Source organism: Arachis duranensis, chromosome 4 (assembly GCF_000817695.3).
Source record: "Arachis duranensis cultivar V14167 chromosome 4, aradu.V14167.gnm2.J7QH, whole genome shotgun sequence".
Lineage (NCBI taxonomy): Eukaryota > Viridiplantae > Streptophyta > Magnoliopsida > Fabales > Fabaceae > Arachis > Arachis duranensis.
In genome coordinates this window covers 51764561-51787072 of record NC_029775.3, presented here as the reverse complement: position 1 = coordinate 51787072, position 22512 = coordinate 51764561, and the positions used below count along the sequence as shown (strand labels likewise).

Below are 22512 nucleotides of genomic sequence, written 5' to 3'. Positions count from 1 at the left end.
CACCATGCATGAGTTTTCAAAAATTTTTTAGGAAAAATTAAAAACATGCAATTGACACCAAACTTAAAATTTGACACTAGACTCAAACAAGAAACACAAAATTCTTTTTAGATTTTATGATTTTATAATTTTTTTGTATTTTTTTTCGAAAATTACTTTGAAAAAGAAAATAGGAAAATAAAAAATTTTTAATAAAAATTGCAGGAATCATGCAATGTTGGTCTAAAGCTTCAGTCTAAAAGGATTAGACATGGCTAGCCAAGCTTCAGCACACATTACATTCAACAGCCAAATTTATGGGAATCAACTTGCTCCTGTGATGATAAAAGCATCATCTGAAACTCTAGAATTCGTTCTTAAAAATTTTGAAGAACAAAATAAATGTAAAAAGAAAAGTAAAAAGAAAATTAGCTAATCTAAGCAACAAGATGAACCGTCAGTTGTCCAAACATGAACAATCTTCGGCAACGGCGCCAAAAACTTGGTGCACGAAATTGTGATCTCTGACAACGGCACCAAAAGCTTGGTACACGTGATCATAATCTCAACACTTTCCTCACAATTCCACACAACTAACCAGCAAGTGCACTGGGTCGTCCAAGTAATACCTTACGTGAGTAAGGGTCGATCCCACGGATATTGTCGGCTTGAAGCAAGCTATGGTCATCTTGTAAATCTCAGTCAGGCGGATTCAAATGGTTATGGAGTTTTGATAATTAAAAGATAGATAAACATAAAATAAAGATAGAGATACTTATGTAATTCATTGGTGGGAATTTCAGATAAGCGTATGGAGATGCGTTATTCCTTCTAAATCCCTGCTTTCCTACTGCCTTCATTCAATCATTCATACTCCTTTCCATGGCAAGTTGTATGTTGGGGATCACCGTTGTCCACGGCTACCTCCCGTCCTCTCAGTGAAAATGGTCCTCTACAGTTTCTGTACGGCTAATCAACTGTCGGATTTCTCGTCTCAGATGAAAAATACCAGGCACAGCTACCACATGGCTAATCAGCTGTTGGTTCTCGATCGTGTCGGAATAAGATCCAATGATCCTTTTGTGTCTGTTACTACGCCCCACAGTCGCGAGTTTGAAGCTCGTCACAGTCATCCCTTCCCAGATCCTACTCGGAATACCACAGACAAGGTTTAAACTTTCCGGATCTCAGGAATGCTGCTAATTGATTCTAGCCTATACCAGGAAGGTTCTAATCTCAGATTCAGATGCCCCATTGTCAGAGGGGAGTAGATGTGAATCGTTGATTAGAAACCCAAGAGATACACACTCTAGCTTTCGCAGGTAGAATGGAAGTGGTTGTCAAGCACGCGTTCATAAATTGAGAATGGTGATGAGTGTCACGGATCATCACATTCATCATGTTGAAGTGCGAGTGAACATCTTAGAATAAGAATAATCTTGAATTGAATAGAAGAAGAATAGTATTTTGCATTAATACTCGAGGAACAGCAGAGCTCCACACCTTAATCTATGGTGTGCAGAAACTCCACCGTTGAAAATACATAAGTGAAAATAGTCTAGGCATGGCCGAGTGGCCAGCCTCTAAAACGTGATCAAGAGATCAAAAGTGATACAAAGATAGTCTCAAAAATGATCTAAAGATGAAAATACAATAGTAAAAGGTCCTATTTATAATGAACTGTTAGCCTAGGGTTTACAGAAATAAGTAAATGATGCAGAAATCCACTTCCGGGCCTACTTGGTGTGTGCTTGGGCTGAGCATTGAAGATTTCACATGTAGAGACTTTTCTTGGAGTTAAACGCTAGCTTTTATGCCAGTTTGGGCGTTTAACTCCAGCTTGTATCCTGTTTTTGGCGTTTAATGCCAGAATAGAGCAGGGAGTTGGTGTTTGGACGCCAGTTTGCATCGTCAAAACTCGGGCAAAGTATAGACTATTATCTATTGCTGGAAAGCCCTGGATGTCTACTTTCCAACGCAATTGAGAGGGCACCAATTGGCCTTTTGTAGCTCCAGAAAATCCATTTTGAGTATAGGGAGGTCAGAATCCAACAACATCTGCAGTCCTTTTTCAGCCTCTGAATCAGATTTTTCTCAGGTCCCTCAATTTCAGCCAGAAAATACCTAAAATCACAAAAAAATACACAAACTCATAGTAATGTCCAGAAATGTGAATTTTTCTTAAAAACTAATAAAAATATACTAGAAGCTAACTAAATCATACTAAAAACTACCTAAAAACAATGCCAAAAAGCATATAAATTATCCGCTCATCACCCATTTTCAGAGTCAATTCATGAGGCGGCAAACCATATCAATTAATTGCATTAAGGACATCTGGTGTAAGTGTATCCAATTCAGATTCCATGTTTTCTTCTTCAAGATACAAAGTATCTGAGCTTAAATAAGTTTTCACATCGGCATCCACACGTTGCATTATAATAGTTAACATCGTTGACAACTTCTAGTGTTGGGACCAAGATTGAATGAACTTTGAAGAATGATGTGTTGTTGATATTAACCAACAACTTGCGATAAACAAAGTCAACCAATTGGTCGAAATCTTGAATTATAATTTCATCAGGCATTACCACAATAGACTCACCATCAGTGGAATCTCTAGCAATACCATCACCGATGTCTAGCAACCATGAAGCAAAATGAGAAACATCAATGAGTGATGTATAAGTTGCTCTAACAGTTAAACGCATGTTAATTGTTAGTCTTAATATATTACAATGTTGCCATAGGTAAGATGAGTTTATGGCTGCTTGGATAATATCTTGGCGAGATCCCATTGGAATTACAGGTAGAATTTGCCTGAAGTCACCACATTAAACCATAACCTTTCCTCCAAATGGTAATTATGGATTATAGTAAGGCTCAAACCTAACAATGTCCCTTAGGCATCTGTCGAGAGCTTCATAGCACATCTTATTCAACATCGGTGCCTCATTCCATATAATAAGTTTTGCTCTACAAACCAGTTTAGACAATGAGGTGCCTTGCTTAATACAACAAACCGAGTCTTCATTCAAGTCCAAGGGTATCTTAAACCTTAATTGTACAGTGCGTCCATTTGGAAGCAACAAAGAAGCAATACCGCTTGAAGCAACATTCAGAACAATTTTCCCTTTGCTCCTTAGAGCTGCTGAGAGAGTGTTATAGAGAAATGTGTTACCGGTTCCACCGTACCCATAGACGAAAAAAAACCCACCTTGGTTTCCATTTATTGCATTGATAATCACATCGAATGATTTCCTTTGATCTTTATTCATGTTTGTTTAGTTTGTATCTAACTGATTGCGCAGAATATCGACATCAAAGTTCAGTTCATCTATGATTAACTGATCATCTAACCCTTCAATAGTGCCAAAGCTTGGAAAAGGCATCCCATCAAACTCTCTGAGTGATCTACCATTAGTCTGTAATTTTTCCTCTATCTTTGATAGAGTCAGATTCATTATATGATATTCGGATAGTTGCAGGTCTATCAAGGATACACAATGACGCACATATTAATTAGACATAAATTACTTGAATTTAATATAAATTAGCAACAAGAACAAATATGTAATAATTCAACCTACCTACAATTTGCATGGATTTTCTCTGAAAGTAAAGAATGTCTTCAGACAAAACATCATAACATTGTTGCCACATATTTTCAGGTCTACCCATATTGTTTGACAATAAAAGCACCACAAAAAGGTCATGGATGTAGTTTGCAGAAGTCTAATTACCTGCTTCCAAGATGGCATCAACAAATTCTTTATCATCTTACAGAAGGCCCAATGCATAACATGCTTCCTTGAACATACTGTACACATCGCCGGCAACTGTACGTATGTCAACAAAACTTACACAACCCCTTTGAATGTTGAGTAGAAGTCTTAGGAAATAATCTTCACCACTTCCTCGTGGAACATGAGTAAGTCTGCCGATTGTGAAGCCTTGTTTCCTTGGCATATGATAAACCACTATTTTATGGTTTATTTTGTATTGAATTGAGTGGATTTTATCAACTATTCTCACACTTATCTATGTAAATTGTATGTTTTACATTTTCCTTCCTAATTTTGTGCTATGATTGAAAACATACTTCTTTGGCCTTAAATCTGCTAATTTTAATTCTCTCTTATTGCCATTCGATGCCGTGATATGTTTGTTAAGTGTTTTCAAGGTCTATAGGGCAGGAATGGCTTAGAGGATGGAAAAGAAGCATGCAAAAGTGGAAGGAACACAAGAAATTAAGGATTTCAGAATATGGTCGCGATGCGCACGTATGGACGATGCGTACGCATGACTGTGTAGCAAACAAGTGACGCGTACGCATGACTAGGAATTCGTTCAGCGAGGCGTAGCGTGGCTGATGCGTACGCGTGACAAGCATCACGTGCCTCGGTAAAGTGAATTCACTGGGGGCAATTTTTAGGCTGCTTTTGACCTAGTTTCAGACTCGAAAATACAGATTAGAGGCTGCAGAGTGAAGCTGGAAGGGAGGAATCAATCAATCATTCATTCATTCACACACTTTAGGTTTTAGATGTAGTTTTCTAGACTCCTCTCTCTAGGTTTTATGGTTTTTAGTCTTTTTCTTTCTCAAATTCGGATATCTACCTTACTTTAATTTAGTTTTCTTCTACTTTTATTTGTTCTAACACTTTAGTTATCTACTTCTCTCATTGATTCCTTTATTTTGCTAATTTAGTTTATGAGCTCATGTGTTACTCTCAATTTTCATTAATGCAATTTATGTTTCACGTTTCTTATTGTTCAATTGCTTTGTTATTGTTATTTCTTTGCTTTGGTTAGTTTTAGATTTTGCTATGTCTTGTTAGTTTTCTATGTTTTTAGTTTATGCTTTCCAAGTGTTTAATAAAATGCTTGGTTGGATTTTAAATTAGACTTTTATATTCTTAACTTGGATTGATCAATTAGAGACTCTTGATTAATTTGATTTTGCTCACTTGACTTTCTTTCATTGTTAGAGGTTAACTAAGTGAAAGCAAAAGGCAATTACCACCATAATTGATGACGATAATGATGATAGGAATTCCAATTCTCAATCCTTGCTAGGACTTTTTTTAGTTGTTATTTTATTTCCTTGTTATTTACATTACTTGTCTCTTATCACAAAACCCCCAAAAACACTTTTCCATAACCAATTATAAGTACACTTCCCTGCAATTCCTTGAGAGACGACCTGAGGTTTGAATACTTCGGTTAATTTTATTGGGTTTGCTTAACTGACAAATAATTTAAACATTGACTGAAGATTAATTGTCAGGTTAGATCTATACTTGCAACGCGACATTTTTGTGAAATTCTTGACCGACGAAAATCCTCACATTAATTTTTGGCGCCGTTGTTGGGGAATTTCAAACGTGTGCCTTTTTTTTGTTAGTTTTAGGACTTTGTTGCTTATTTTTATTAGTTTTTTTATTTGCTACTATGAATTCTCACCCCTTTGGCTATGAGTTTGGTTCAAATTATGTTGTAGGAAATTGAAGCTATAATGAGAACATACATCAAGGATGGGACAATCAAAGGTGGAAAGAGCCTCAAGCTTATGGACAACCCTCTTGGCAACAACCTCCACCAACGTACTATGAGTAAAAGCCATTCCAAGATGCATATCAATCTAATAGCTATGCTGGACCCCGTTGTAGTTACCAATAACCACCACCATATGCCTATGAACTCCCTCCTCAACATAGTTTTGAGCCACTGTACTCACAAGCCCCATGTTACCAAACACCCCTATATGACCCTAATCCTTACCCACCATACCAAGAGCCTTATGAGCCATACTTAGAACCACCCCCATTCCAACACAATTACTCCCAAGAACTACCACCTCAATATACACCATCTCCATATCCCTATCAAGATAAACCATTCTTCCCATGCGATGAACCCTTCCATCCACCCCAACCTCCAATGGATGACATCTTTGGTGTTATTCTTCAAGGGCAAGAGGAGATGAAAAGGAAGGTACTAAAATTCACGGCTACCTTAGATGAGTTAATAAATGGATTAACCTCCCAAGTTTAGATACTCAAGGGACTCCCATGGCTACATGTGGAGAATCTAATGAAGAATGTAGCATGAAGGAGAGATTAGAAACTCTGGTGGAAAATGAGGAATGTGATTTTGTACTGGAACAATTGGAGGAAGCCGTACTTGTTGAAGAGGAGGAAGTGGTTGAAGACCTAGGAGATGCTGAACCTCCATGGGAATCTAGAGTTGTAGAGTATTCCTCCAAGAAGCTTGAAATTAATGTTGAGGAGGGTAGTGCACAACCTCCAAGACATGTTTCCTATGAAGAATTGGACAGAATAGATCAAGAGGCAAGTTTCCTTGGTGATGATGATAATGAACCAAGCCAACCTTCTCCCGATGAAATTGAAAGCAACATTGAAGTAGATTTCTCTCAACCTCATATTTATAATTTGAGCGACAGAGAAGAGTTGGATGAATCTGGTGAGGAAGAGCTTGAAAGTGAAGAATCTTTCAAAAGGTGGAAGTCCTTCGGCAAGGTTGGACGGGAGTTGAATATGCTTTGTCAAGATCGTTGGAGATGAAGAAAGCACCAGAAGGATCCTCCAAAAAGGGTGAAGATGACTCCTCCGCCTCCAAGAAGAAGGACAAAGGCAAGGGGCCAATGAACTGAAGAAGCTGCATAAGGTTGTTGAGTTCCATGGTTAACATTTCCCAAATTTCTGAATTTTGCTTAAGTTTCTTGATCTGTTTACTTTATGTTTGAGAATAATTGATAATGTTAGGATAGTTTATGTTTTATTCTGCTAAAGTCTTTTGTGAGTCCTTTGATATGCAAGAAAGAAAATGCAATGATAATTGTAGTCTTCATCTTCATCAATAAAGTAGAGTTTGTTTCCATAAGAGTTATTGTGAGTATGAACAAGAGTAAATGAGACTAAGACCAAGAAATCTTATTCAAAAGAACTAAGGAACAAAAGACTAAGTGAAAAAAAAACCGTGAATGAAGTGAAAAAAAATGAGTCATGAGAAGTAACTAGTCCTAGAAGGCATGACAAGTAGAAGTTGATGGGGGTTCCTTGAATATCTATAGAACCAAGAAGTAGTAAGTAACAAAGACCAAAGGCTCTGAGCATCAACTACTAAGGAGGGAAAGGAAATATTGAAAAACTCAAAAAGAGTTAGAACCCCTAGTAGATGCTTGTAGTGAAGATGTGTCAAGAAGAGGCCTGGGCAAGTAAATTCTCATGGGTGTTTCAACAGCTAGCACCCTAAAGTCAACTGACTTGGGAGTGTTGATTGAAAGCCTAACTAAAGGGTTGTCTTGAGACAAAACACTTAGAGTCGTGGTCAATAAATAGAAAAGAAAAAAAAAGAGAAAGAAAGAGTTAAACCTTACTACTTCAAGGTGACAATCAATGAAAAGGACTCCTAAGACACATAATTAGAAAAAACCACGATCTAGGAACTCTTTGTGATATTCAAAGCACTCATGCATGTGTTGAGCATTTAGTCCAATTCCTAGTTATAGTGCATACATTGAAGGTCAAGCCTCAATTCACCAAAAAGACCACTCAGATTGATTTGCTTGGGACAAGCAAAGCTTAAGTTTGGTGTTGTGATGACTTACATCATCTACCCTTTTTCTTGCATAAAAAAGACCATAAAAGAGGTATAATCTTAATTGATCATTGCAATTCATGCCTTAATTGATGAATATCATAGTACATTGCTTTGAAATGAGTTTGTGCTGGATTTCAGGTGGAGAAGACATCAAAAATGGGAAAGAAAACAACAAAACAAGTGGGGGCGTGTGAAGCAAGCGTGCCACTTGGAACAAATGCCATAAAAGTGTATTGGCATGGCACGCCAGAAGCTGGGCATGGCACACTGGTACAACATTCCAGAGAGCAAAAATGGAAGACCATCAAAGGGGCGTGGCACGCCAGGAGCAGGGCGTGGCACGCGAACTCATTACTAGAAGAGGCATCACTATGGCGTGCCACTTTGTGTCGAAGGTGTGGCACGCCAGCCCCAGAGTTCACTCGTGCGTGCCACTTGAGGACCAAGGCGTGGCACGCCAAGCTTATATGACCCACAATTGAATGGGCGTGCCACTTGAGCAACAAGGCATGGCATGCCAGTGAACAAGGGGACCATGCAAAAGCTGGCCGTGCCACTTGGTATCGAAGGCGTGGCACGCCGGCTTAATTATCTCACTTTGGTGTGCCACTTGAACATCCAGGCGTGGCATGCCAACATCTAGGACCATGGCAAATGAAGGGCATGACACGCCAGTCTCATGGCGTGGCACGCTGGTAGTGTTTTCCAGAGAAAGAATTAAAAGGCCCATGAACTCAGGCGTGCCACTTGGATAGCGAGGCGTGGCACGCCAGTAAGAAGATGAAGCAACTGAAGGGCGTGACATGCCAGTCTCATGGCGTGGCATGCTGGTAATGTTTTCCAGAGAGGAAGAAGAGGAGCAAATGAACTCAGGCGTACCACTTGGATGGCGAGGCGTGGCACACTGGCAAGGGGGTGAAGCTTTAAGAAGGGCGTGGCATGCCAGACCCTGGGTGTGCCACGCTGGTACAAATCTCCAGAAGCATAGAAATAAGGGAAGTGACCTTGGGCGTGCCACTTTGATTCGAAGGCGTGGCACGCCAGGCTATTTTGCCCTTTAAAATGTCCTGGGCGTGCCACTTAGACTCAAAGGCATGGCACGCTAGGGGTGAAATAGAGGATGGCATGCCACTTGAATGGAGAGGCGTGGCATGCCAAATTAGAAACAGAAAGAGCATGACACGCCAGAGAAGCGCCAGTCACACGCCAGTTGGATGGTCACGTTTGTTTGGTTTCTTTTCCCTCCAAATTGTAATTTTTCTTTCACTTTTGTAGTTTTCTTTTATTTTCTAGATCTAGGAGTAGTATAAATACCCTTTGAAGTATTGGAAAAAGGGAGTTAGCAAGTCACAGAGTTTAGTTTTGATATCACTTTTTACTTTTCACACTTCATCTCTTCCATCTTTTGTACTTTCTCTCTGAGCTATGAGTAGCTAAATTGCCTCTCATTGAGAGAGGGAGCTCTATTGTACTTGATGGATTAATGATAGTGAATTTCTTCTTCTCTTCATCTTCTCTTTGATTTGCTAGAAGGAATTTCGATTTTAGTGCTTAATGTTCAATTAACTTGGAAAAGAGATTGACTGCAAAATGGGTTTCATGGGAACCTTGGAAAAGGAAACATGAAACCATGCTAGAGGTCCCTTCTCACACTTGAGTAGAATCTGGATTTTAGTGTTTGGATATGGTGACATATAATCTTCCCTCTACCTGGACCTATGATGATGTGTGGTACAATCAGGGACCAAGCATATCTCTCTTCATGAGGAATTAGACTAAAGAATTGGCTATTAATCAAGATCTGAGAGATTGAGTAACCAAGGGATTAGGGCTCAATCAATCATGATTGCCAAGAGGTCAATGAGTTGCATGATTAAAGAGGATATGAGCTGGAATTAATCCAAAAAGACAGTATCTCCTGATCTCAATGAATTCCCCCACTCTTATCTCTCCCATTCTTTTATAGCTTTACTTACATTCTGCAAAATCCCATTCCCCTTTACATTCTTGTTATTCCCATTTCTGCACTTTATTGCTTTATTCTATTTCTTTTGTCATTTAATTTTCTGCCATTTATAATTATGCACACACAACTTATTCTGTTGAGCTTGACTAATTCACCAATTGATTAAAATTGCTCAAATCTACCAATTTCTGTGGATACGTTCCCACTCCACTGTGGGTTAATACTTGACGATAATTTTGGTGCGCTTGCCAAGAGTGGATTCATCAATATTATTGGGGAAGGGTAGTGAATTCAGCCCATCAAGTTTTATGGCGCCGTTGCCGGGGATTGGTTTGAATTTGACAATGATTAAACCAATTGGAGAGCTAGATTAAGCATTTTTTTATTATTTTATTTTTCTTTATTCAATTCCTAGTGTAACCTTTAAATTCCTTTCTAATCTCTATTTCTCTTTCTTGTCTTTCTGAGATTCTTTAGCTATTCATTGTTTATACTTTCACTCTTCTAACTGTTTGATTAATTGCATCACTCAAGCTAATCAATAATTTTAACTAAGGATATTTCTTCACTTGCTCTTTTCTTGCTATGTGTTGGCTATATGCAGGTAGAAGAGGAGATACTTCATCCTCTTTTGATAGTGAACCTGAGAGAACCTTCCTTAGATTAAGGAGGGAGGCTAGAGGCAAGGGAATAGTTGGAGAAGAAGATCTAACAACCACCATGGAAGACGAAGTGCACGAAGATGTAGGAGGAGGAGCTGAAAATCAAGCTGGGCAAGAGAGGAGAGTCTTAGGCTCCTATATCAACCCAAATCTAGGAAAATGTGGCAACATCATCCTCAAGCCAACAATCCATGCCAACAACTTTGAGTTGAAACCTCAACTCATCACACTAGTCCAGAATAACTGCTCATATGGAGGAGGTGCTCAAAAAGATCCAAATCAACATCTCAACACATTCTTGAGGATATGCGATACTGTAAAGTCCATTGGTGTACACCCTGACACCTACAAACTACTTCTATTCGCTTTCTCACTCAGAGATAAGGCAACAAAGTGGTTAGAATCATTTTCGAAGGTGAGCCTAACCACATGGGAGGATGTTGTGAACAAGTTTCTAGCGAGATATACCTTCCACAGAGGATCAACAGGATAAGAGCTGAGGTACAAACCTTCAGACAGCTAGATGGTGAAACACTCTATGAAGCCTGGGAGAGGTTCAAAGATCTAACAAGGAAATGCCCACCGAATATGTTTAATGAGTGGGTGCAGCTCCACATTTTCTATGAAGGATTAACCTATGAATCGAAGAAGGCTGTGGACCACTCTTTAGGGGGTTCACTCAACAAGAAGAAAACTATTGAGGAAGCCATAGATGTCATTGAAACTATAGTTGAGAATAACTACTTCTATGCTTCAGAAAGAGGCCAAAAGAAGGGGGTGCTGGAACTCAATTCTATGGATGCCCTGTTGGCACAAAACAAGGCAATTGCAGCACAATTAGCAGCCTTAACCAAGAAAATGGAAAACAATCAAGTTGCAGTTGTCCAAGCTCAAGCACCACCCCAAGAAGAAAATGACCAGAAGTTGAACGTGAACAAGCAAACTATGTGCATAACCCCTCTCGACCACCATATGACCCTAACTCTAAGACATACAACCCAGGATAGAAGAACCACCCAAATTTTGGGTGGAGGAACCAACAAAATCACAACCAAGAGCACAACAAACCATACCAAGCCAATCAATACCAGAATCACAACTCCAACCATCAGTCAAATAACAACAGACCTTACCACAATCCACCTCACACATCATATCCTTCCAACTAGCAAACATACCACCATTAAGACACACTAACCCCAACCTCACAGCCGTGTGAAATAACTTTGAGAGAGTAGAGGCCACAATAGCACAGCTATCATCACAACTCACAGGAGCCATTTCTACCCTCTTGGAAATGCAAGCACAAGCTGAAAAGAAGATAGATGCCAACCAAGAAGAATACAGGTCAAATTTAAAGAACCAAGGTGCAGCAATCTCAAAACGGGAAGCACAAGTCGGGTTCTTATCCAAGAAAATCCGAATGCCTACACACATTTCCAAGTGACACCATGGCCAACCCAAGAGGGGAATGCAAGGTCATCACACTTAGAAGTGGAAAAGTGCTAGAAGAAGCCATTCAAAACCAGGAAAGCAATGAAGAAGAAGCTGCAGAAAAGCCTGAAAACAGGAAGAAAGAAGAGGCTCCTAGCCCGTCTTCACCAAATCCAATCTTGAAGCCTTATGTACCAAAGGCACCATACCCACAAAGGCTAAGAAAAGATGGGAAGGACAGCCAATTTTCCAGATTTTTGGAAATCTTTAAGAAGCTCCAAATTAACATACCATTTGCTGAAGCATTGGTGAAAATGCCCCTCTATGCAAAGTTCTTGAAGGAGCTAATGACAAGAAAAAGAAACTGGGGTGAAAAGGAGACTGTAGTCCTAACTGAGGAATGTAGTGCCATCATACAAAAGAAACTCCCCCAGAAAATGAAGGACCCTGGGAGTTTCCAAATCCCCTGCATCATAGGGGATATTACTATTGAAAAGGCCTTGTGTGACTTGGGAGCTAGCATCAATCTCATGTCCTTAAACATGATGAGAAGGATGAGAATTGAGGAAACCAAACCAACACAAATGGCACTCTAACTAGCTGATAGAACATTCAAGTTTCCACATGGAGTGGTGGAAGATTTATTGGTGAAGGTAGGAGAATTCATTTTCCCAGCTGACTTTGTTGTGCTGGATATGGAAGAAGAGGCAAACACTTCAATTATCCTAGGAAGGCCATTCCTAGTTACTGCTGGAGCCATCATTAATGTGCAAAAAGGAGAACTAGTCTTGAGATTACATGAGGAAATGATGGTCTTCAATGTCTTCAAGGCAATGAGTTATCCCAAGGAAGCAATAGGAGAATGCATGATGGTGGACACCATAGAACAAATAGTCCAAGGAGTTTTGGAAGAAGAGCAATATGAAGGAAGTATGGAATTGGAGCAACAAGAACCATGTGAAGAACCACCACAAGGAACCATGGAAAGTTCAATCATGACAAACCACAAAGATAACAAAAAAGAAGAGGCACCGAAACTAGAGCTAAAAACCCTACCTCCAAGCTTGAAATATGCCTATCTAGGTGACAACAGCACCTACCCAGTGATCATCAACTCAAGCTTGAGCAAAGAGCAAGAAGAGGAGCTCATCCAAGTGCTTAAACAACACAAGGATGCTATAGACTGGACACTCACAGACCTAAAAGGGATTAGTCCTTCAATGTGCATGCACAAGATCCTACTTGAGGAGGGTGCCAAGCCCTCAAGGCAACAACAAAGAAGGTTGAATCCAACCATGAATGAGGTAGTCTAGAAGGAAGTGCTAAAGTTGTGGCAAGCTAGGGTGATCTACCCCATCTCAGACAGCCCTTGGGTGAGCCCGGTACAAGTAGTTCCAAAAAAAGGAGGAATCACTGTTGTACCAAATGAGAAGAATGAGCTGATACCAACAAGAACAGTGACTGGTTGGCGCATGTGCATGGACTACAGGAAGCTCAATGAGGCCACCAGGAAGGATCACTTCCCCCTACCATTCATGGATAAAATGCTCGAGAGGCTGGCTGGACATGAATACTACTGCTTTCTTGACGATTATTCGGGTTACAACCAAATAGTTGTGGACCCAAAGGACCAGGAGAAAACTTCATTTACTTGTCCATATGGTGTTTTTGCTTACAGAAGGATGCCCTTTGGACTGTGCAATGCACCTGCAATATTCCAAAGATGCATGCTCTCCATATTTTTGGATATGATTGAGAGGTTCATCGAGGTGTTTATGGATGACTTCTCTGTATTTGGTAACACATATTCTGATTGCTTGCATCACTTAGCCCTGGTGCTAAAGAGATTCCAAGAGACCAACCTTGTTTTAAACTGGGAAAAATACCATTTCATGGTTACAGAAGGAGTGGTCCTTGGTCTTAAAATCTCAAAGAAGGGCATATAAGTAGACAGGGCAAAGGTAGAGGTAATTGAAAAGTTACCTCCACCTTGCAATGTCAAAGCAATCAGAAGCTTTTTGGGACACGTTGGTTTTTATAGGAGGTTTATTAGAGACTTCTCCAAGGTTGCCAAGCCATTGAGCAACCTACTTGTCTCTAATGTGCCTTTTGTTTTTGATAATGAATGCATGTTAGCCTTTGAGGAGCTTAAGAACAAACTTTCCTCTGCACCTATCATAGCACCACCATGTTGGGATCTACCTTTTGAGTTGATGTGTGATGTATCAGATTTTGCTGTGGGTGCTGTTTTAGGATAGAGGAAGGATAAGTTGGTGCATGTCATCTATTATGCCAGAAAGGTCTTTAATGAAAATCAAAGGAACTACACCACTACAGAGAAGGAATTACTTGCCATTGTCTTTGCTTTGGATAAATTTAGATCATATCTCATTGGTTCTAAAGTAATTATATTCACTGATCATGCAGCACTCAAATACTTGCTTACAAAACAAGAATCCAAGCCAAGGCTAATAAGATGGATCCTGCTACTCCAAGAGTTTGACATTGAAATTAAGGATAGGAGTGGAGCAGAGAACAAAGTTGCTGACCACCTCACAAGGATCCTACAAGAGGAAGAAGGAGCACACCATCTTGCAGTAAATGAAAGCTTCCCGGATGAGCAATTGATGATGATACAAGAGACCCCTTGGTTTGCTGACATAGCCAATTTCAAGGCCATTGGGGAACTACCAACCAACATCAACAAACATATGAAGAAAAAGCTCATCAAAGATGCCAAATACTATATCTGGGATGAGCCATACTTGTTTAAAAAGTGTGCTGATGGGATCTTGAGGAGGTGTATATCCTATGGAGAAAGACAAAAGGTGCTTTGGCAATGTCACAGATCTGCATATGGAGGTCACTTTAGTGGAGAAAGCACAGCAGCCAAGGTGCTCCAATGTGGATTCTACTGGCCAAGCATTTTCAAGGATGCAAAGGACTTGGTGTCAAGGTGTGATGAATGCCAGAGAGCTGGCAATTTACCCAGGAATAATGAGATGCCACAGAGATTTATAATGGAGCTAGAACTATTTGATGTATGGGGGATTGACTTCATGGGGCCTTTCCCATCCTCCTACTCAAATAGTTATATACTTGTGGCTGTAGATTATGTGTCAAAGTGGGTGGAGGCTATTGCCACCGCCACAAATGACAACAAGGTTGTAATGAGCTTCTTGAGAAAGAACATTTTCAGTAGGTTTGGAGTTCCCAGAGCACTCATTAGTGATGGAGGGACACATTTCTGCAATAAACAACTGGAAGCACTCCTTCTCAGATATGGAGTCAAACACAAGGTGGCAACCCCTTATCATCCGTAGACCAACGGGCAGGAAGAGATTTCCAACAGGGAGCTAAAAAGGATTCTTAAAAAAACTGTTGGAAGCTCAAGGAAGGACTGATCTAAGAAGCTAGACGATGCTCTATGGGCCTACAGGATAGCCTTCAAGACCCCCATTAGAATGTCACCATACCAATTAGTATTTGGCAAGGCTTGCCACTTGCCAGTTGAACTGGAGCATAGAGCCTTCTGGGCTCTAAAACTTCTGAATTTTGATGAGCAAGCTGCTAGAGAAAAGAGGCTAAGCCAACTCAACGAGCTGGAAGAATTTAGGAACCAAGCATATGAAAATGAAAAGATCTACAAAGAGAACACAAAAAAATGGCATGATCAAAAGATAGCAAAGAGGGAGTTTACTGAAGGACAAAATGTGTTATTGTACAATTCTAGACTTAGGTTCTTCCCTGGGAAGCTTAAGTCTAGATGGTTTGGACCCTTCACCATCATCAAAGTGTACCCCTATGGTCAAGTGGAGCTCATGGAGGACAAAACACAGAGAACCTTCACTACAAATGGCCATAGACTCAAGCATTACATGGGGGACTCACTGGATGAAAGAAGAGTGAGCTACCACCTCAACTGAAGAAGGAAGAACGTCAAGCTAGTGACGATAAAGAAGCGCTGGTTGGGAGGCAAACCAACACTTTGTATCCTTTTGATTTATTGCTTTATTAGAAGTAGATTGTAAATATTAGCTTAGAAAGTTAATTTCAGTTTTGATAGTTAAGATGGCTTTGTGAGTTAAATTGTGTGCTATTTTTGGAAGTGCAGCTGGATGAAAGTATTTACTAATGATGATGAGTGATTGGGCTAAGAATTAGCTAAAAAGCTAAGTTTGGTGTGGCCACTCACCAACTTGATCTAGGCTTACAAGCATTTGGATAAATTAAATTTTTAGGAGTAAGCCCAGAGATTAAGTTTGGTGTGGCCACTACCATACGAGAATCAATCAGCAAGCCCAATACCACTCAAATTGGAAGCATTTAATACATTGGTGGAGGCTTGAATGAGGATTTTAATGTGTTTAGGGGAGATTAGACGCAAAGAATGTGAAAGGATTGAAATTATTTCTTCCCCATGAACACATTAAAAACCCAATGATGAACCCAATTTATTGAGATGCAAATGAATTAAGTTTGGTGTCCCAAGGGACACCCATCAGTTGCAATCCCATTCACTAGGATTAAAAAGGAATATGGAGGATCATTTTGTCATTACTAATGGGGTTTTTCGTTTTTTCAGGAGATTGAATGGGGCCCAATTGATAGATAACAAGGAGGTCAAAGTGTACTTACACTTTGGAACTCAACATCTTCAGAGAGCACAGCGGGTTAAGGGTTGGCGCCTCTTCCCACGCTAGGCACCACTCCCTAAGTGGAAAACATTGAATTCCCTTCTTTTTTCCCCACCATCAAACCACACCCTTCACTCCTATAAATCCCCTATCCTCCCATTCCCTCCACATAACAAACTCACAGAGACCTTTCCTTCTTCTCTCGTTCTTCTTTTTCTTCATCTCTCTACTTGATTGGGACAATCAAGTGCTAAGTTTGGTGTTGGGGCAAAACCTTGTTTTGCTTGTGTTTCTTCATAACACTCTATTAATACCGTAGAACCCTCAAACACACATTCTCTCTATCCACCCAATGTCACCACCAAGATCCTCAACCTCAAAGAAAAGAAAGACCAAAGAACCAACCTCAGGTTCCTTGGTGAGCGAAATTGTGATCTTTAATAATGGCTTCAACTTGGTATGTGCATTTATAACTTAGCACTTTCTTCACAGCCTCGCACAACTAACCAGCAAGTGCACTGGATCGTCCAAGTAATAAACCTTACTTGAGTAAGGGTCGATCCCACGGAGATTGTTGGTATGAAGCAAGCTATGGTCATCTTGTAAATCTCAGTTAGGCGGATAATAAATGGTTATGGAGTTTTTGAATAATTATAATAAATAAACATAAAATAAAATAGAGATACTTATGTAATTCAATGGTGGGAATTTCAGATAGGCGTATGAAGATGCTATGCTCCTTTTGAATATCTGCTTTCCTACTGCCTTCTTCCAATCCTTCTTACTCCTTTCCATAGCAAGCTGTATGTAGGGCATCACCGTTGTCAATGGCTACATCCCATCCTCTTAGTGAAAATGGTCCAAATGCTCTGTCACAGCACGACTAATCATCTATCGGTTCTCGATCATGTCGGAATAGAATCCATTGATTCTTTTGCGTTTGTCATCACGCCCAACAATCGTGAGTTTGAAGCTCGTCATAGTCATTCAATCCCTGAATCCTACTCGGAATACCACAGACAAGGTTTAGACTTTCCAGATTCTCATGAATGCCGCCATCAATCTAGCTTATACCACGAAGATTCTGATCAAAGAATCCAAGAGATATGCGCCCGGTCTAAGGTAGAACGGAAGTGGTTGTCAGTCACGCGTTCATAGGTGAGAATGATGATGAGTGTCACGGATCATCACATTCATCATGTTGAAGTGCAACGAATATCTTAGAATAAGAATAAGGGGAATTGAATAGCAAATAGTAGTAATTGCATTAAAACTCGAGGTACAGCAGAGCTCCACACCCTTAATCTATGGTGTGTAGAAACTCCACCGTTGAAAATACATAAGTGATGGTGGTCCAGGCATGGCCGAATGGCCAGCCCCCATGAATGATCAATAGTCTCCCTAGATGAATAATGGAATAAAACTGAGACCAAAGATATTATGTGGTCAAAAGACGTCTAATACAATAATAAAATGTCCTATTTATACTAGACTAGCTACTATGGTTTACAGAAGTAAGTAATTGATGCAGAAATCCACTTCGGGGCCCACTTGGTGTGTGCTTGGGCTGAGCTTGAGCTTTACACGTACAGAGGCTTCTTTTTGAGTTGAACTCCAAGTTGTAACGTGTTTTTGGCGTTCAACTCTGGTTCGTGACGTGTTTCTGGCATTTGACTCTAGAATGCAGCATGGAACTGGCATTGAGCGCCAGTTTACATCATCTAATCTAGAATAAAGTATGAACTATTATATATTTCTGGAAAGCTCTGGATGTCTACTTTCCAACGCCATTGATAGCATGCCATTTAAAATTCTGTAGCTCTAGAAAATTCATTTTGAGTCTAGGGAGGTCAGAATCCAACAACATCAGTAGTCCTTTGTCAGCCTTCTTATCAAAGCTTTGCTCAGGTCCCTCAATTTCAGTCAGAAATTACCTGAAATCACAGAAAAACACACAAACTCAAAAGTAGCTAGATCCTACTAAAAACTACCTAAAAACAATGCTAGAAAGCGTATAAATTATCCGCTCATCATAACACTAAACTTAAATTGTTGCTTGTCCCCAAGCAACTGAAAATCAAATAGGATAAAAAGAAGAGAATATACTATAAATCTCAAACTATTAATGAAAATTAGTTCCAATTAGATGATCAGGACTAGTAGCTTTTTGCTTCTGAACAGTTTTGGCATCTCACTTTATCCTTTGAAGTTTAGAATGATTGGCGTCTCTAGGAACTTAGAATTTCAGATAGTATTATTAATTCTCCTAGTTAAGTATGTTGATTCTTGAACATAGCTACTTTTATGAGTCTTGGCCGTGGCCCTAAGCACTTTGTTTTCCAGTATTACCACCATATACATAAATGCCACAGACACATAACTGGATGAACCTTTTCAGATTGTGACTCAGCTTTGCTAAAATCCCCAGTTAGAGGTGTCCAGAGCTCTTAAGCACACTCTTTTTGCTTTGGATCATGACTTTAACCACTCAGTCTCAAGCTTTACACTTGGACCTGCATGCCACAAGCACATGGTTAGGGACAGCTGGATTTAGCCGCTTAGGCCTGGATTTTATTTCCTTGGGCCCTCCTATCCATTGATGCTCAAAGCCTTGGATCCTTTTTACCGTTGCCTTTTAGTTTTAAGGGCTATTGGCTTTTTCTGCTTGCTTTTTCTTTTTCTTTCTATTATTTTTTGCCACTTTTTTTTTTTCACAAGCTTTTGCTATTCACTGCTTTTTCTTGCTTCAAGAATCAATTTTATGATTTTTTAGATTATCAATAGCATTTCTCTTTGTTCATCATTCTTTCAAGAGCCAACAATTTTAACATTCATAAACAACAAGATCAAAAATATGCACTGTTTAAGCATTCATTCAGAAAACAAAAAGTATTGTCACCACATCAATATAATTAAACTAAATTCAAGGTTGAATTCGAAACTCATGTACTTCTTGTTCTTTTGTATTAAAACATTTTTCATTTAAAAAAGGTGAATGATTCATGGAATTATTCATGGCTTTAAGACATAGTTACTAGACACTAATGATCATGAAGTAGAGTCACAACATAAACAAACATATAGCATAAAATCGAAAAAACAGAGATAAGAACAAGGAAGTTAAGGAATGAGTCCACCTTAGTGAGGGTGGCGCCTTTTTGAAGGATCAATGGTGCTTTTTGAGCTCCTTTATGTCTCTTTCTTGCCTTTGTTGCTTGATCCCTAGTGATTTTGGTGCTCCTATCCTTAGTTGCTCCCAATAATTATGTAAAGGAACATGTATCCCCTGAGGTATCTCAGGGATCTTTTGATTTTCAGTCAAATGCTTTACTACTAAGCTATGGATTCTTGAGTTGGATCTCTCCGTCTCCCATGACTCGGAGGTGGAAGCATTTTGTCTTCCCTTTTATCTCTTTTTTTTTTGAGGTTTCTCTGGCCTTAGGTGCCATCAATGGTTATGGAAAACAAAAAAGTTATGTTTTTACCACACCAAACTTAGAATGTTGCTCGCCCTCGAGCAAAGAAGAAAGAATGGAAGGAAAAGAAGATATGGAGGAGATGGAGAGATGTGTATGTTTTGGACATATGGGTGGGATTGGGTGGGAAGAGATGATGGGGAAGAGAGATTGAGTTGATTGGTGAAGAAGAGAGAAGGTGAGTTGAGGTAGGTGGAGATCCTGTGGGGTCCACAGATCCTGAGATGATCCTGTGGGATCCACAGATCCTGAGGTGTCAAGGAATTATCATCCCTGCACCAATCAAGCATGTAAAATGCCTTTGCATGCAATTCTGGCGTTTAAACGCTAGAGTGATGCTTGTTTTGGGCGTTTAACGCCTATTTGCAGCATGTTTCTGGTGTGGCTTAGGGGTTGAGGGTTGAGCCTCCTCATGTCCCTTGTTTTCTTCACCCGGTTTCTCCTCTGGTGATTGCTTGTGGGTCTCCTTCAGTTCCTTTCCACTTCTGAGTGTGATGGCTTGACATTCCTCCTTTGGCATTGAGTTAATATTGCTGCAATTGTTGTGTCCAGGAACTTGTTTGAATAAGAATTCAATATGTGTTTCCAGTTTCTTGATGGCAGCATCTTGATTCTGCATAGTAGATTGCACTTCTTCCCGGAAAGCTTTGCTATCTTCAATGTCCTTGCATAGGCTTTCAAGTAGAGCCTCAATTTTTGAGAGCCTTTCCTCTGTCAATGATGGTGGGTTGAGATTAGGTGGTTGAGAAGGTTGATTAGATGGATGTTGATAATATCTCTGTGAGGTTTTTTGATGAGTAGCATTATTGTTGGAGTTGAAGTTGTGGCGTCTCTGATCTTGCCCTTGGTCTTGTTGATTTCCCCATCCAAAGTTGGGGTGATTCCTCCATCCAGAGTTGTAAGTTTTGGAGTATGGATCATGGACTTGTCTAGGTGAGTTTTCCACATAGTTGGCTTGCTCCCAGTCACCTTTTTCTCCTATGTTTACTCCTTCTTGAGTTGGTGATGAGGTGATGGCTGCTACAACTTGGTTCTCTTCCACCTTCTTGGTAAGATCTGCTAGCTGCTTGGTGATCATCTTGTTTTGGGCTAACAGTGCATCCATGTGGTTCAGCTCTATTACTTCTCTAGTGTTACTTCTTTCGGAGGCATAGAAGTAGTTATTCTCAGCAATTGTTTCATTGACATCTATGGCTTCTTCAATTGTTTTCTTCTTGTTTAAAGAGCCTCCTGATGAATGATCCACAGCATTCTTTGACTCATAGAAAAGACCTTCATAGAAGATGTGAAGTTGAACCCACTCATTAAACATCTCTGGTGGGCATCTCCTTGTTAGATCCTTGAACCTTTCCTAAGCTTCATAAAATGTCTCCCCATCTTGCCGTCTGAACGTCTGCTCTTCCGTTCTCAATCTATTGATCCTTTGAGGGGGGTAAAACCTTGCCAAAAACTTGTTCACTACCTCTTTCCAATTGGTCAAGCTCTGCTTTGGAAAGGATTCAAGCCACTTGGATGCATTGTTCCTGAGTGAATAGGGGAACAAGAGCAACCTATAGACATCGGGGTGGACTCCATTGGACTTCACCGTGTCACAAATCCTCAAGAAGGTGGTCAAGTGTTGGTTAGGGTCTTCTTGAGCACCTCCTCCAAATGAGCAATTATTTTGCACCAAAGTGATGAGTTGGGGTTTTAGTCGAAATTGTTGGCATGTATGGTAGGTTTCTGAATGCTGCTCCCACAGTTTCCAGGATTAAGGTTGATATAGGATCCTAAGACTCTCCTTTCTTGCCCAGCACGGTTGGCATGGCCTTGATTATAAGCCTCCTCTTCATGGTTGTTCTCCAAATTCTCTTCCATGTTGGGTTCAAAACACTCTTCCTCTGCTTCCTCAGCACCAATAATCCTTTTTCCTCTTGTTTCCCTTCGTCGTCTCCAAAGGGTTCTTTCAGGTTCTGAATCAAATGATGTTGAAGCTCCTTCTCTTCTTCCTGTCATACAACAAATAGATTGAACAACAAGAGGTATAGTGAAGATTATTCTTGTTAGAATGATTGTTAGTGTGACTGATGCAATTTATCAAATAGTTAGTGGGTTAGTGAGCTGAATTAGGATCAACTAAGAAAAAGAGAATAGAAAATAGAGAGGGTATAGAGGGTGAGGAAGAAATTAAAAATGAACTAAGGTAAATTGACTGAATAATACAAAACAAATAACAAAACATATAAGAAAAATGCTCAATCTAGTGATCTTCTAACTTAATCATTGTTGATTCAAAATCAATCCCCGGCAACGGCGCCATAAACTTGATGCGTGAAAAGTTGTCTCTCAACAAATTTCCCTTCGGCAAGTATACCGAATTGTCGTCAAGTAAAACTCACAATAGAGTGAGGTCGAATCCCACAAGGATTGATTGGTTAAGCAACTTTAGTTAGAAGAATATGCTAGTTGAGCTAAACAGAATTGAGATTGAGATGCAGGAATTTAAATGACTAGAAAGTAAATAACAGAAATTAAAGTGCAGAATCTTAAATGGGGAGTTGGGAATGTGAGTAGGAAATTAAATGGCAGAAAGTAAATAGAATGGGTAAGATCAGAAATGGGGATATCATTGGGTTTAGGAGATGTTGCATTCTCCGGATCAAGTTCATTCTCATCTCTTCCTCAATCAATGCATTCATTAATCTCCTTGGCAATCTTAAGTGATTGGATCCCAATTCCTTGGCAATCCAATC

The 22512-nt window shown here is 39.8% G+C and overlaps 2 protein-coding genes and 1 non-coding gene across 3 annotated transcripts; 1 reads left to right on the top strand and 2 right to left on the bottom strand.

Annotated features, from left to right (window-relative positions):
* Positions 1–2357: 2357 nt before the first annotated feature.
* Positions 2358–3257, bottom strand: LOC107484227 (uncharacterized). The gene is made up of 2 exons (XM_016104845.1): positions 2869–3257; positions 2358–2799 (listed from the first exon to the last, which is right to left on the bottom strand). The coding sequence occupies exons 1-2, from the start codon at positions 3255–3257 to the stop codon at positions 2358–2360; spliced, it is 831 nt and encodes a 276-aa protein (XP_015960331.1).
* A 7462-nt stretch (positions 3258–10719) lies between these two features.
* Positions 10720–10826, bottom strand: LOC127747218 (small nucleolar RNA R71). Its single transcript, XR_008009021.1, has one exon. It is a non-coding gene; the product is annotated as a small nucleolar RNA R71 (small nucleolar RNA).
* An 858-nt stretch (positions 10827–11684) lies between these two features.
* On the top strand, positions 11685–12263 carry LOC107484228 (uncharacterized). Its single transcript, XM_016104846.1, has one exon. The coding sequence runs from the start codon at positions 11685–11687 to the stop codon at positions 12261–12263; it is 579 nt and encodes a 192-aa protein (XP_015960332.1).
* The last annotated feature ends 10249 nt before the right edge of the window (positions 12264–22512 follow it).